The 15211-nt window shown below is 42.0% G+C and overlaps 1 protein-coding gene across 5 annotated transcripts in view; it reads left to right on the top strand.

Annotated features, from left to right (window-relative positions):
* PPP1R13B (protein phosphatase 1 regulatory subunit 13B) overlaps positions 1-15211 on the top strand; it is a 116075-nt gene that overhangs the window by 61885 nt on the left and 38979 nt on the right. For all 5 annotated transcript variants that reach the window (XM_064375255.1, XM_064375257.1, XM_064375254.1 and 2 more), the window contains 2 exons: positions 1563-1682; positions 7296-7372. In XM_064375255.1, coding sequence (XP_064231325.1) covers positions 1563-1682; positions 7296-7372 — 197 coding nt within the window. The remainder of the gene's footprint in view (positions 1-1562; positions 1683-7295; positions 7373-15211) is intronic.

Raw genomic sequence — 15211 nt, 5'->3', positions numbered from 1 at the left:
TTACAATTTATTAAGTGGAAGTGGCTCATTATAAAGGTCTTCATCCTTCATGGTTTTTTGTTTCGTTTTGATTTTTTGTGAGACAGAGTTGTGCTCTGTCACCCAGACTAGAGTGCAGTGGTGCAATCTCAGCTCACTGCAACCTCTGCCTCCTGGGTTCAAGTGATTCTCCTGCCTCAGCCTCCCAAGTAGTTGGGATTACAGGTGCGCACCACCATGCCCAGCTAATTTTTTGTATTGTTAGTAGAAATGGGGTTTTGCCATGTTGGCCAGGCTGGTCTCAAACTCCTGGCCTCAAGTGATCCACTCACCTAAGTGCTGGGATTATAGGCGTGAGCCACTGCTCATCTTTATGTTGAGTAGGCTGAGGGAGGAGGAAGAAGGTCAGTTTTGCTGTCTCAGGTGGCAGAGGTGGAAGAAAATTCATATGTGAGTGGACCTATTCAGTTCAGACCTGTGTTCAAGGATGAAGTATATATAGTATGCCATAGCTATGTAAGATGTTTGCATTAGGGGAAAGTGGATGAAGGATATACAGGAACTCTTTGTACTTTGTTGGTAACTTTTCTGTAAATCTAAAATTATTCCAAAATAAAACAATTATTTTTAAATGATAATATACACATGTAAAACAGAAAATAAAGTTTAGAGGATAAATTAAGATGAATAAGGGCTGGGCAAGGTGGCTCATGCCTGTAATCCCAGCACTTTGGAAGGCCGAGACAGGCGGATCATGAGGTCAGGAGTTCGACACCAGCCTGACAAACTTGGTGAAACCCTGTCTTTACTAAAAATACAAAAGTTAGCTGGGCATGACAGTGCACACCTGTAATCCCAGCTATTCAGGAGGCCGAGGCAGGAGAATCACTTGAACCCGGCAGGCAAAGGTTGCAGTGAGCAGAGACAGTGCCACTGCATTCCAGCCTGAGTGATAAGAGTGAAACTCAGTCTTAAAAAGACCCAGCGAGGTGGCACACACCTATAATCCTAGCACTTTGGGAGGTTGAGGCTGGTGGATAACCTGAGATCAGGAGTTCAAGACCAGCCTGACGTGGTAGAACTCCATCTATACTAAATACAAAAAATTAGCTGGGCGTGGTGGCGCCTTCCTATAATCCCAGCTACTTGGGAGGCTGAGGCAGGAGAATCTCTTGAACCCGGGAGGCAGAGGTTGCAGTGAGCCAAAATCGTGCCATTGCACTGTAGCCTGGGCAACAAGAGCGAAACCCCGTCTCAAAACAAACAAACAAACAAATGAATGGGAGACACAATGTTTTGTGATAAATGAGTTCTGTAAAGGGCATGTTTCAGTGTTCCCTATTTAATGTTGCAAGATTGCCTTCATGGATACTTTTTGTGTTTATCTGTTGCCTAAATTATTTCCTATTCATATTCTTGCTTTTACTCATTAATGTTGAAATTCAGTGCTTGTAATATCTTTGAATTCTAACATGTAGACATATATGTGTGCGTATATACATTCACTTAAATTTTTTAAAAAATTTACTTTTGGTTGGAGCCATTTTAATTCTGGAGTGAAAAAGATGTGGTCTTTTTCCTAGAACGTCCCATACCCTTTGATCATATGATGTATGAACATCTTCAGAAATGGGGGCCACGGAGGGAAGAAGTGAAATTTTTCCTTCGACACGAGGACTCCCCAGCTGAGAGCAGTGAACAAGGTAGATAAATGCTTTCTTCCTCATTTGTTAATTTTTGCTAGAAAAGTTAATTTAAGAAAAATAGGAATAAATATTACATTATTTACACCCTGCCCCCATCCCAGCACTTGCAAGTGGCTAGAGGGAAAGTTGATATCTCATGTTTCTCTGGCTTCTCTTAGTATTGTTTACCATTATGTCACTCTCTTTTTTTTTTTTTTTTTTTTTTTTTTTTTTTTTTTGGAGATGGAGTTTCACTCTCTGTCACCCACGCTGGAGTGCAGTGGTGCAGTCTTGGCTCACTGCACCCTCTACCTTCTGGGTTCAAGGGATTCTCCTGCCTCAGCCTCTCAAGTAGTTGGAATTACAGGTGCCTGCCACTATGTCCATCTAATTTTTGTATTTTTAATAGAGATGGGGTTTCACCAGGTTGGCCAGGCTGGTCTTGAACTCCTGGCCTCAAGTGATCTGCCTGCCTCGGCCTCCCAAAGTGCTGGGATTATAGGTGTGAGCCAGTGTGCCCAGCCAATTACATCACACTTGTTAGACACCAACCCTTCCTTCCTTCTCAGGACTCTAAGTTAATTAAACAGTGTACTTAGGCCAGGCACAGTGGCTCATGCCTATAATCCCGGCACTTTGGGGGGCTGAAACAGGTGGATCATGAGGTCAGAAGATTGAGACCATCCTGGCCATGGTGAAACCCCATCTCTACTAAAATACAAAAAACCGGGCGTGGCGGTGCACGCCTGTAGTCCTACCTTACGCAGGAGGCTGAGGCAGGGGAATCGCTTGAATCTGGGAGACGGAGTTTGCAGTGAGCTGAGATGGTGCCACTGCACTCCAGCCTGGCGAAAGAGTAAGACTGTGTCTCAAAAAAAAAAGTAAACAGTGTACCTAGACATATAAAGGGACTTGGTATTTAAAGGAATTGTTTTTGGTAAATACCAGATAGGTCAAACATCTAGATTTAAAAAATATATAAAACCATGAAAGGATTAGAAAAAAGCTCTGGGAGATCTTATTTATTTTTATTTTTTTATTTTTTGAGACGGAGTTTCGCTCTTGTTACCCAGGCTGGAGTGTAATGGCGCGATCTCGGCTCACCGCAACCTCTGCCTCCTGGGTTCAGGCAATTCTCCTGCCTCAGCCTCCTGAGTAGCTGGGATTACAGGCACGCGCCACCATGCCCAGCTAATTTTTTGTATTAGTAGAGACGGGGTTTCACCATGTTGACCAGGATGGTCTCAATCTCTTGACCTCGTGATCCACCCGCCTCGGCCTCCCAAAGTGCTGGGATTACAGGCGTGAGCCACCGCGCCCGGCCCAGATCTTGTTTTTTAAAGTGAACAAGGCCTTTGGAAGTGTGACACTAAACCATAAAAGACAAGACTGATAAATTAATTATTTAAAACAATGGCTGGGCACAGTGGCTCAGGACCGTAATTTCAGCACTTTGAAAGGCTGAGGCAAGTATATTACTTGAGCCCAGTAGTTCAGTACCATCCTGGGAAGCAATGGCAAACCCCATCTCTACAGAAAATACAAATATTAGCCGGTTGTGGTCATGTATGCCTGTAGTCCCAGCTACTTGAGAGGCTGAGGTGGGAGGACAATTGAGCCCAGGAGGTGAAGGCTGTAGTGAGCCATGATCATGCCACTGTACTCCAGCCAGCCAGGGCAGAAAGAGGCAGAGAGAGACCCTATCTCAAAAAATAAAAATAGGCTGGGTGTGGTGACTCACGCCTATAATCCTAGTATCCGCCGAGCCGGGCAGATCACTTGAGGTCAGGAATTGGTGACCAGCCTGGCCAACATGGTGAAACCCCATCTCTTCTAAAAATTAGCCGATATAGTGGTGCTCACCTATACTCCCAGCTACTCGGGAGGCTGAGGCAGAAGAATCGCTTGAACCTGGGAGGCGGAGGTTGAAGTGAGCCAAGATCAAACCACTGCATTCCAGCCTGGGCAACAAAAATAAAACAAAACCAGAAATAACTGCACGGCAATAACCATCTAAAAAAAGTCAAAAGATAAATTATAAACTGGTAAATAGCATTTATAGCTCACATTGCAGAGGGCTAATTCCCTTTACATGTAAAGAGTTCCTAAAATTTGATAAGAAAAAGCTTAGTAGAATAATAGGAAAAACATGCACATGCAGTTCACAGAAAAGAAAATATACATGGCCCTAGGATATATGAAAAGATACTCACCTTATTTCTAGTAAAAGACACGCTGAGAAAACTGTCTTGAAATAGTATATTTTACCTGTCACATTGGCAAAGATGAGAACAGTTAATAGCAGTGTTGACAAAGATGCCGAGAAACAGGCAGTCTTCTGTGTTGCTGTGGGAGGCAGTTGGCATCTTCCAGAGAGAGAAATTTGGCAGTAGCTGTTAAACTTACAAAACATAAAACCTTTATCCCAGCAGTTTCGTTTCTGAGACTTTATCCTAGAGCTGTGCCCTGACACACACAGAATGATAGATGCACAGGGTTATTCACTGAGCATTGCTGGTAGAAACAACCTAAATGCACACCAGGAGAGTTGAGCTAAATATATTAGGGTCCATCCACACAGCGGAATGCTCTGCAGCCATAAATCATGAAGAACCTCTGTGCCCTTACCCAGACCATCTCCTGAACACGTTCAATGAATTAAGCATGGTGCAAAAGAATGTGCACACTGAGCTGCCTTTTATGGAAAGATGGCCAAAGAGCCATGTGCATATGTGTCCGCTTGTGTGTGTATATGTGTAAAGCAGTTTTGAAAGATACCTAAGAGACTGGGGATGTTGCTGGCCTGGGGAGAAGGGAACAGTAGCTGTAGAACAGAGGAGAGGGAGGGTTGTTAATTGTATACCTCTTTGTTCCTTTTGATTTTCGAACCATGGGAATATGCTATGTATTTTTGAATTAAAATTTAAAGAAAATAAGGACTTTTTTTCTGAACACATATGCACTGTACAATTAAAAGACCTTTAACTTGTTACTTAATAGTGATTATGGATTACTTCTGATATTTAAAAAAATGAAATCAAATAAAAGGACAGTCCTTTGTAAAAATAATATTTCTGTATTGCAAGTTATTTCCCTTTATTTGTATTTTATAGTAAAGGAAAATTTGCCCTTGGATGAGCTGCTGTCTATTTTTAAATCATCTTTCTGTAGCTATAAATATTGTTACTAAGGCTGTCTTTTAGAATACACCATTACATCTGGAGCCAGGACACCAAGGCTCTGGGCTCAACTCTTCGTCTACTTTTACTTTAGACAAGGGTCCTTCCTCTCTGAGAACATACCCCTGAAGTGGAAGATCAGACTGACTGACAGTTAAAGTGCTGCTTTAGTGCTAAAGATTTATTTTAACTCTCTACCTGAGCTCTCCATGTACCTATACCCTCCCTCACCTGGCTATACTTAAATAAAAAGTCTTTCCTTTTACTTATTAATGTGTACATAATCCTTAATGTCCTGGGGAGAAGGGTTATTTTTTTCTTACTTTATCAAGTTTGGAAATGGGCAGGGTACTATGGCTCACTCCTGTAATCCCAGCACTTTGAGAGGCTGAGGCGAGAGGATTTCATGAGCCCAGGAGCTGCATATTCACTCTCCCTTAAAATACCCCGACTCCGAATCCCATCTTCCCCACCTGTAACGCTCTACCCTCTGCCCCTTTACTTCTGCCTAAAAGGGTGGCATAGAGAATAGCTCAGTAGGTGCTGTCTCATGTTTTGTTTTGCTTTTGCTCACTAAACTTCTCCCTTCAGCTTATTAATATTCTTTTTTTTTTTTTTTTTGAGACAGGGTCTCTCTCATTCGCCTGGGCTGGAGGGCAGTGGCACAATCACAGCTTACTATAGCCTCCAGTTCCCGGGCTCAAGCAGTCCTTCCACCTCAGCCTCCCAAGTAGCTGGGACTACAGGCGTGTATCACGCCTAGCTAATTTTGTTGTTGGTTTTGTTTTGGTTTTTGGTAGAGACAGCGCTTTGCCATGTCACCCAGGCTGGTCTCGAACTCCTGAGCTCAAGTGATTTGCCCACCTCGGCTTCTGAAAGTGCCAGTATTACAGGCATGAGCCACTATGCCTTGCCCCAGCTTATTTATATTCTAAGGAGCCAGAGTTTAGAGCCCAAGACTCAAATTTTCTGCTGAGGGCAAGGCAGTTGTCACAAACTGGTATTGTTTAAAGGGGATTACAGTTTATTGTGTGTAGAACTATAAGAAATAAGAAGTAAAAGACATTTCTCAACTAAAAGGGTAGGAAGCTGGAGGAGAATGTAGAGGACCTTTCAACCCCATCCTGCACTTCGGGAAATAGATGTTTAGAATGGTCAAGTAACTCAATGAAGATCGTACAACCAGAGCACAAACTAAAACTTGGAAGGTGATGTGATGGAGTTAGGAGCGAGGCCACCTGGCTTCAGTCTTGGACCTGCTGTTTACTTAGGATGGAACCATGGCAGGTGACTTCACTTCCTTGTGCCTCGAATTCCTTGTCTGCAGGGTGTACAGGGCCTCATAGAGGTGTGGTGAGGGTCAAGTATGTACTTGTGAAGTGGTTAGAGGGAGCTTGGTGTGTGGGAAGTGCTCAATAAGTGTCTATTCTTATTTTCTGACTGAAATTCAAGATCAGGTTTCTTTTTTACCATCAAAGATTAAGTGGCATTTGGTATAACGGTAATGTTGTGTGTTCATAATATTTTAATTTCTTGATAGTTTGGTGTTTGGAAGAAGTAGCAATTGAAGAATGTTAAATTAATCTAAATACCTTATTCCTTTAAAATACTAAGAATAACTAAGAGATTAATTTACCCTGTAAACTGATAGGTGCTATAGGTTTTATAATCTCCTTTTTTTTACTATTGCTCCCTGCTCCCCTTAAGGAGCCTTTTTGGAAGTTATGTTTTTACTCGTCCCCCATCCCTCCTCCATCAGAGAGCCTATGTATCATTTATATACTATACATTTTGCTTTATACATAAAAAGTAAATTTTTTTTTACCCCGTAAGAATCACTTTGTGTCCCTTGTGGGCAGCAATATCACCATCTTGGAGAATTCATAGTTTAAGGTGAATCAGTACTTCTGTAATAGAATTTTTCTTCAGTTTTTAAGTGTAATATGAATGGAATAAAAGAAAAAAATACTTTTTTGGTGTGTTTTTTTTTTTTTGAGACAGAGTCTCAATCTGTTGCCCAGGCTGGAGTGCAGTGGCATGATCTCAGCTCACTGCAACCTCTGCCTCCTGAGTTCAAGTGATTCTCCTGCCTCAGACTCCTGAGTAGCTGGAGTTACAGGTGCCTGCTACCATGCCCAGCTAATTTTTAGTAGAGATGGGGTTTCACCATGTTGGCCAGGCTAGTCTGCGAACTCCTGACCTCGTGTTCTACCCGCCTCAGCCTCCCAAAGTGGTTGTATTACAAGTGTGAGCCACCATGCCCCCAGCCTAAACAACTTTTTATAAAAAAGTTTAATGGTAAGACCATTTTTTCAGCTGTACTAAGTCTTGATTTTCTCAGCCTGGTGTTTTACATTTGTGTTCAATAAATATTTGAATAAATGAAGAAATGGGAGAATATTACATTTTTCTAATATGCCTTCTGGTGAATTTGGTTCTTTTATTTCTTTAGGTGGCCGTCAGACCCAAGAGCAACGAAATCAGAGAAATGTAATAAATATACCTGGAGAAAAACGCACTGAAAATGGGGTAAGTGATAATGAATGAAATTGAATTTAAAAAATTGAAGGCTAGATGAAGGGGGTTACACCTGCAATCTCAGCACTTTGGGAGGTCAAGGTGAGAGGATCACTTGAGCCCAGGAGTTGAAGATCAGCCTGAACAAGATGGTGAGACTGGTGCTCTCTCTATATAAAAAAGTTTTTAAAAATTAGTCAGATGAGGCCAGGTGCTGTGGCTGACGCCTGTAATTCCAACACTTTGGGAGGCCAAGGCAGGCTGATCACGAGGTCAGGAGTTCAAGACCAGCCTGGCCAATATGGTGAAACCACATCTCTACAAAACATACAAGAATTAGCCGGGGCCGGGCGCGGTGGCTCAAGCCTGTAATCCCAGCACTTTGGGAGGCCGAGGCGGGTGGATCATGAGGTCAAGAGATCGAGACCATCCTGGTCAACATGGTGAAACCCCGTCTCTACTAATACAAAACATTAGCTGGGCATGGTGGCGCTTGCCTGTAATCCCAGCTACTCAGGAGGCTGAGGCAGGAGAATTGCCTGAACCCAGGAGGCGGAGGTTGCGGTGAGCCGAGATCGCGCCATTACACTCCAGCCTGGGTAACAAGAGCGAAACTCTGTTTCAAAAAAAAAAAAAAAAAAAAAAAAAAAAAAGAATTATCCAGGTGTGGTGGCGTGTGCCTGTAGTCTCAGCTACTCCGGAGGCTGAGGCAGGAGAATCACTTGAATCCGGGAGGCGGAGGTTGCAGTGAGCCAAGATCGCGCCACTGCACTCCAGCCTGGGCAACAAAAGCGAAACTCCGTCTCCAAAAAAAAAAAAATTAGATGTGGCCAGGTATGGTGGCTCACGCCTGTAATCCCAGCACTTTGGGAGGCCGAGGTGGGCAGATCACCTGAGGTCAGGAGTTCAAGACCAGTCTGGCCAACATGGTGAAATCTCATCTCTACTAAAATATAAATATTAGCTGGGTATGGTGGCAGTTGCCTGTAATCCCAGCTACTTGGGAGGCTGAGGCAGGAGAATTGCTTGAACCTGGGAGATGGAAGTTGCAGTGAGCTGAGATTACACCATTACACTCCTCCAGCCTGGGCAATGAGCGAAACTCTTGTCTCCAAAAACAGAAAAACAAAAAAATTAGATGTGGTGGCATGTGCCTGTAGTCCCACCTACTCAGGATGCTGAGGCAGGATGATCACTTGAGCCCTGGAGTTGAAGGCTGCAGTGAGCCATGATTGTACCACTGTACTTCAGCCTTGTCAACAGAGGAAAACCCTGTTCTTTAAAAAAAAGAAAATGATTTTTACTGGTTCTAATGAGTTTGGGTTACAACTTATTTTTAAATAATTATTTTTGGGATAGATATTGTCATTTCTTTTGAATATTTCAAAATATTATATGAAGTATAAAGCAGCAGTCACTGAGTGGTGTTACATATTCACATGAAGGTCCATGAACCAGATCACATCTCCTTTGGAGCAGCCCTCCACCTACCCTTCATGTGCTGTTGCCATGTCCTCTCCTGGAGCAGGCAGTGGGTTCCTCTCTGCACATAACCACAGCATCTCTGTGGTGGCAGATAGACCATGGGCTTAGACTGCAGACTAAGAATGGAGCAGACTGACTTGCTTTGCATCTTCAGTGTTGGTTCTGGATCCTCTCTCAGGTTTTGGCAGACACAGTGGATGGTGGGCTGCAGTATCTTCCTCCACCATTGTGGGATAGACTTGGAGAACAGATAGAATGCTGATCATAGGTGAGGGGAGCTGTGGAGGAGCTCTTTGTAAGAAATGTTAGTGTTGGCTGGGCCTGGTGGCTCACACCTTTTGGGTGCATCACCTGAGGTCAGGAGCTTGAGACCAGCCTGACCAATATGGTGAAACCCTATCTCTACTGAAAATACAAAAATTAACCAGGCATAGTGGCGTGTACCTGTAGTCTCAGCTACTCGGGAGGCTGAGATAGGAGAATCGCATGAACCTGGGAGGTGAAGGTTGCAATGAGCCGAGATTGCACCACTGCACTCCAGCCTGGGCAAGAGAGTGAAACTCCATCTCAAAAAAAAAAAAAAAAAGAAAAAAAGAAAAAAGAAATATTGGTATGTGTCCAAAGAATGAACCAATAGGGACATTTTTAATGTTTTTTTTCCTGAAAATTTAAAAAATATCTTTAACAAGTAATTTTAAGACGAGATTGAGTTTCTTTTTCTGGCTGTAACATCTAAGCTTAGACAAGTTACTTCCTCACACAGGGCTGGGCACGCTGAAACACTGATCAAGTGCATGGAGTCTAGAGTGTGATTGGCCCCTGTTCAGCCCACTGGCCTCAGAACTTTCTAATGAGCTTAATTTGAGCAAGTTACTTCACTTTTCTACTTCCTAACTTATTATTGACTTGCTAGTTCTTTTATTGGCTATATTTGTGACTCTACGTGATATACTTAAATCTCTGTTTATTTGTACTATCAACTTTAAACAGATCACTGGACCTCGCTCTTTGTAAAATAAGAATATTAGGCCCCCTGCCATCTTCCCTTTCTACCTTCCTTTCAGCTCTTGCAGCTGTACCAGACTTTTATGTTGTAAAGGGTGACAATATTTGTATATTGTTATCTGACTATAAGCCTTTTGTGCGTTGTCTGTAGATTGGTTGTAAAGTTGAAAACCATTTAGTAGTTTTATTATTTTAGATTTTGCAGGTATTATCCACTGCAAAGCCATGTAGCATACTAGGTTATATTTTCTTCTCTTTGGTTTCAATATCATAATTCTTCTGCCAATCAGGGAGAAATACTTCTGTTGTCAAGATTACAGATTCTCCTTCCTTATACTCTAATTTATAAAAATCGTTTCACAGATCCTCTTGACATTCCTGCCTTCTGTCATTGGAGTGGTTATTTGTCCACTGCAAATCAAGAGCCTCTACAGAGTTCTTCCAGGCAGATCTGCTTCAGGATGTCTTAAGAAATAAATAGAGGTACACACTCCACTCGTAGAAATTTTCATTCAGTAAATTTGGAGTGGGGCCTAGAAAACTCCCCAGGTGACTGTGTATCCATGCCAAGCTTGGGCACATCCAGGTTACAGGCATAGACTTTAGCAAGCATTTATAGCTTATTTGGCCGACAGAATGTTGAAGATCTTTTTGAGTTCTAAGATTTGCCATGGGACGCGGGCAGTGGCTTATGCCTATAATCCCAGCACTTTGGGAGGCCAAGGCGGGCAGGTCACCTGAGGTCAGGAGTTATAGACCAACCTGGCCAATGTGGTAAAACCCTGTCTCTACTAAGGATACAAAAATTAGCCAGGCATACTGGCAGGCACCTGTAATCTCAGCTACTTGGGAGGCTGAGGCAGGAGAATCACTTGAACTCAGGAGGTGGAGGTTGCAGTGAGCCAAGATTGTGCCACTGCACTCCAGCCTGGGCAACAGGGTGAGACTCTGTCTCCCTGCAAAAAAGAGTGACCATTACTTGAACTTCAGGGAAGATTAAAGAGATACATTGAGTAGGCCATGTGTTGAAGTGAGATGTGTTATATATAATATAATATATGGAAGGACTCAAAAGGAAAGCATTCCAAAGGTATGATAAACTGGGCAGACCAGTTTTGATGTCATGAAATCTCTCCCTTGATGAAGCTGTTTCTTGTTAACTTGGAGATAATGTGTATATTTCAAGATCAACAAAATTGAAACCTGAAACCAAAGTTAAAAATGTGTTTGTATCCTTTATGTGACTTGTAATTCCAAGAAGGTATGAGAGCTCCTCTAGAGGAATAACTTTGTATTGGAAGCATCACATCAAAGCTGTTACTGTATTTTATGGCTTACACATCTACCTTTTAAGCTTAATAATAGGTTACCTTGTAAAGCACTTTATTGTCTACCAAGCACTTTTACATGCATTTTAAGATATGAGAAACATCTTTCCCCAAAATGTTTCTGTATGTACCTTGGTTATAGAACAATGGCATGCTAAGCCTTCTAACTTGTGGGCTGAGACATCTAAGGACAGATTAAGGAGAGCTGTGAGGAAAGGAGGGGGTGTGGGTTGGAAGAGAAGGGCAGGATGCTGAATAATGTGATTCATGCCCATCAGCAGAAGCCGGGGAAGTTCTGCTATCTGAAGATTGCAGGCCAGCAACTCAGGTTAATTCATGTGCTGATTTGTCATTATGCTATAAAGACAAATTGATTTGTTCTCATTGTATATGCCTGTGTTGGAGCCTCCAAGACTTCCAGGTTCTGTTTGCTAGGACGACTCTGGACTGAGTATAGAGTTCTCCTCATGGCTGTGATTTGCTACAATGAAAGAATCAGAACCAAATCAGCAAAGAGGAAAGGCACATTCCACTTAGGTATCCTGGAAGCACTTTTTCCTGTCTTCTCAGCCAAGCAGGTTTAAAATCTGAGTCAGTTTTTGCATTATTTATATCCAGTAAGTTGCCAATGCCAATTGATCCTACCTCCTATGTTTTCTTCTAGGAGCTTTATAGTTTTAGCTGTTACATTTAGTTCTATGATCAATTTTGAGTTAATTTTTGTATATAGTGTGAGGTAAAGGATTCAGATTCATTAAATGTCCAGTTATTTCAGCACCATTTGGTGAAAAGACTATTCTTTCTCCCACTGAATTGCCTGGCACCTTTGTCAAATCAACTGACCATAAATGTGAGGTTTATTTCCAGAAGCACTCATTACTAGTATAGTCACCCAGGCACCCTGTTTTCCATATGATGCAGGACTCAACTGTGCCTGTCATCTCCCAGGCCAGATAACATTTCAACTGTCTAGAGAAAAACTGTTAGACTTCTGCCATGGTAGGAGAAAGGCAGCCACCCAGGAGCATGGAGTTGGGGAGATCTAGGGATTTAACTGCTTCTCAGATATCATTCACTCAGTCTGCCTTACTTTCAGTCCCTACCTTTTATTCCCCTTTCCAGAGGTATATGGTGTTGCCAGTTCCTGAAACTTGGAAGATTCTGTGCTGTAACTAGAGTGTTTATCCACTTTTACCCCTTCTGCGTTGATGTTTGTCTCAGATGTACTGGGTCAGTTATTTCTCATCTGTTCTTCTGTCAGCTTCCAAACATTTGTGTTGTGTCCACTCCTGTTAGTCCTGTTAAAACTACCTTTTGTGGTTTTATATTATTTGATGTCAAAAATCTCTTTACTGTCCATTAGTGGAGTTTTGGGATTTAACGAAATTAGGATTAATCCTCCATTGTGAGTAGAACCAGCTGTGGATTTCTTTTTTTTTTTTTTAGTTGGGGTCTTGCTCTGTCAACCAGCAGGCTGGAGTGCAGTGGCAGGATCTTGGCTTACTGCAACCTCCGCCTCCCGGGTTCAGGTGATGCTCCTGTCTCAGCCTCCCAAGGAGCTGGGATTACAGGCGCCCTCTACCATGCCTGGCTAATTTTTGTATTTTTAGTAGAGATGGGGTTTCACAGTGTTGGTCAGGCTAGTCTGGAACTCTTGACCTCAGGTGATCCACCTGCCTCGGCCTCCCAAAGTGCTAGGATTACAGGCATGAGCCACCGCGCCTGGCCAGATTTCTTTTAATTTCCCTATTGGGCTTTGTTGAATTTACTGATTCTGAGGATTGGCATCTTGTCAACAATTCCGGAACATTCTCTACTATTACCTCTCCAGGTATTTTATCTTCTGCATTCTGTATGTTTTCTTCTTTTGGGACTCTTATTAGACCTTCATCTTTCATTTTATTCTCCTTGTCTCTCTCTTTTTTTTAAATTCTACTCTTAGGTCATAAATAAATGAGATCTCCTTGTCTCCTAATTTCTTTTTTATATACTCTCTTTTTTGGTCTCTTTGTACTGTATTCCTAAGATATATCTTTCAGCTAGTGAATTCTGTCTTCAGCTGTGTCTGTTTGTCTATTTAGAACATATAAGATACCTTTTAATATTATTATTTTGAGAGATATGACATAGTCTAGGAAAAATACTAGCAAATTATGTACCTGATGAAGGATTCAGATGCAGAATATATAAAGAACGTCCAAAGCTTGATAATAAGAAAACAAACAACTCAATTTAAAAAAAAACAGGCCGAGCTCGGTGGCTCATGCCTGTAATCCCAGCACTTTGGGTGGCTGAGGCAAGTGGATCACTTGAGGTCAGGAGTTTGAGACCAGCCTGGCCAACATGGCGAAACCCTGTCCCTACTAAAAATACAAAAATTAGCCGGGCATGGTGGTGCATGCCTGTAATCCCAACTACTCAGGAGGCTGAGGCAGGAGAATCACTTGAACTTGGGAGGTGGAGATTGTAGTGAGTTGAGATTGCACCATTGCACTCTAGCCTAGGCAACAGAGTGAGACTCTGTCTCAAAAATAAAATAAAGAGAAATAGGCAAAAAATTGAACAGGCATTTCCCCAAATAAAATATATGAATGTCAGGTAAGCACATGGAAAGGTGTTCACCATCATTAGTCTTTAGGAAAATACAAATGAAAACCACCATGAAGCATTACACACCTATTAGAATGTCTAATGTTAAAAAAGACTGATCATAACAAGTGTTGGTGAGGAAGGGAGAAATTGAAACTCTTTTTTTTGTTTGTTTATTGAGACGGAGTCTCACTCTATCACCAGGCTGGGGTACAGTGGCACAATCTCAGCTCACTACAACTTCCGCCTCCTGGGTTCAAGCGATTTCCCCACCTCAGCCTTCCGAGTAGCTAGGACTACAAGCGCCTGCCACCACACCTGGCTAATTTTTTGTATTTTAGAGAGACAGGGTTTCACCGTGTTGGCCAGGATGGTCTCAATCTCATGACCGCGTGATCAGCCCATCTCAGCCTCCTAAAGTGCTGGGATTACAGGCATGAGCCACTACACCCGGCTGAGAAATTGGAACTCTTATCCACTGCTGATGGGAATGTAAAATAGCATAATCTGGAAAATAATTTGGTAGTTTCTTTGAATCTTAAACAGAAATCTACTGTATGGCCCAACAACTCTAGTCTTAAATATTTACCTTAGAGAAATGTCTGTGCAGGCTTGTATATGGATGCCCATAGCAGTTTGATTTGGCTTGAAGCCAGAATCTGGAAACAACCCAAATGTTCGTTAACGGGTAAATGCACAAATACGCTATGGTATATCCTTACAGTGGAGTGTTACTGAACAGTCAAAAGAAATGAACTACTAATACATGCTACAGCATGAATGAATCTCAAAATAATTGTGCTGAAAGAAGCCAGCCAAAGGAGTACATACTGAATACTGTGTGACTTCATTCATGTACAAGTCTAGAAAACACAAACTAATTTCTAGCAACAGAGAAGGTCAGTGTTTGCCTGTGGACGTGAGAGCTCGGAGTGGAGGGCAAGGAGATAAGAGGAAGGGATTACAAAAGGGCGTAAGGAAACTTTGGGAGATGATGGATATATTTTCTTGCTTTTGATGATTTCATAGTTTATACATTTGTCAAAACATCAAATTATATATTTTAGATATGTGCAGTTTATTATATGTCAATTACACCTCAGTAAAGCTGTTGTAAAATTTATTAAAATTTTCAGTTCTAGAGGTTTTAGTTCTTAAGTCTTGGTTGCTCTTTGCTTCTATGTTAGACACACTAAACATACTTTATATTCGGCAGCTAATAATTTCTCTATCTGAATGTTATTTCTGCTGACTGTTGAGTCATGGCTCCTTGATTGTTGTGTGTTTTGATTTTTGACAATCAGCTGCCCATTTTCCTTGGAACTTTACCTCTGGGCATTTTTTGAGTCCTGGATGAAGGCAGGATTTTTCTGAAAGATTTGCATTTGCTTTGACAGTAACTGGGCACAAGCTAGGCTCAGTTTCTACTATCCTTTGTGGATCA

The sequence above is a fragment of the Aotus nancymaae genome, unplaced genomic scaffold, assembly GCF_030222135.1.
Source record: "Aotus nancymaae isolate 86718 unplaced genomic scaffold, 86718_ANA_hifiasm-v0.15.2.pri h1tg000011l, whole genome shotgun sequence".
NCBI classification, from domain to species: Eukaryota; Metazoa; Chordata; class Mammalia; order Primates; family Aotidae; genus Aotus; species Aotus nancymaae.
This window is presented reverse-complemented; position numbering and strand designations above follow the sequence as displayed.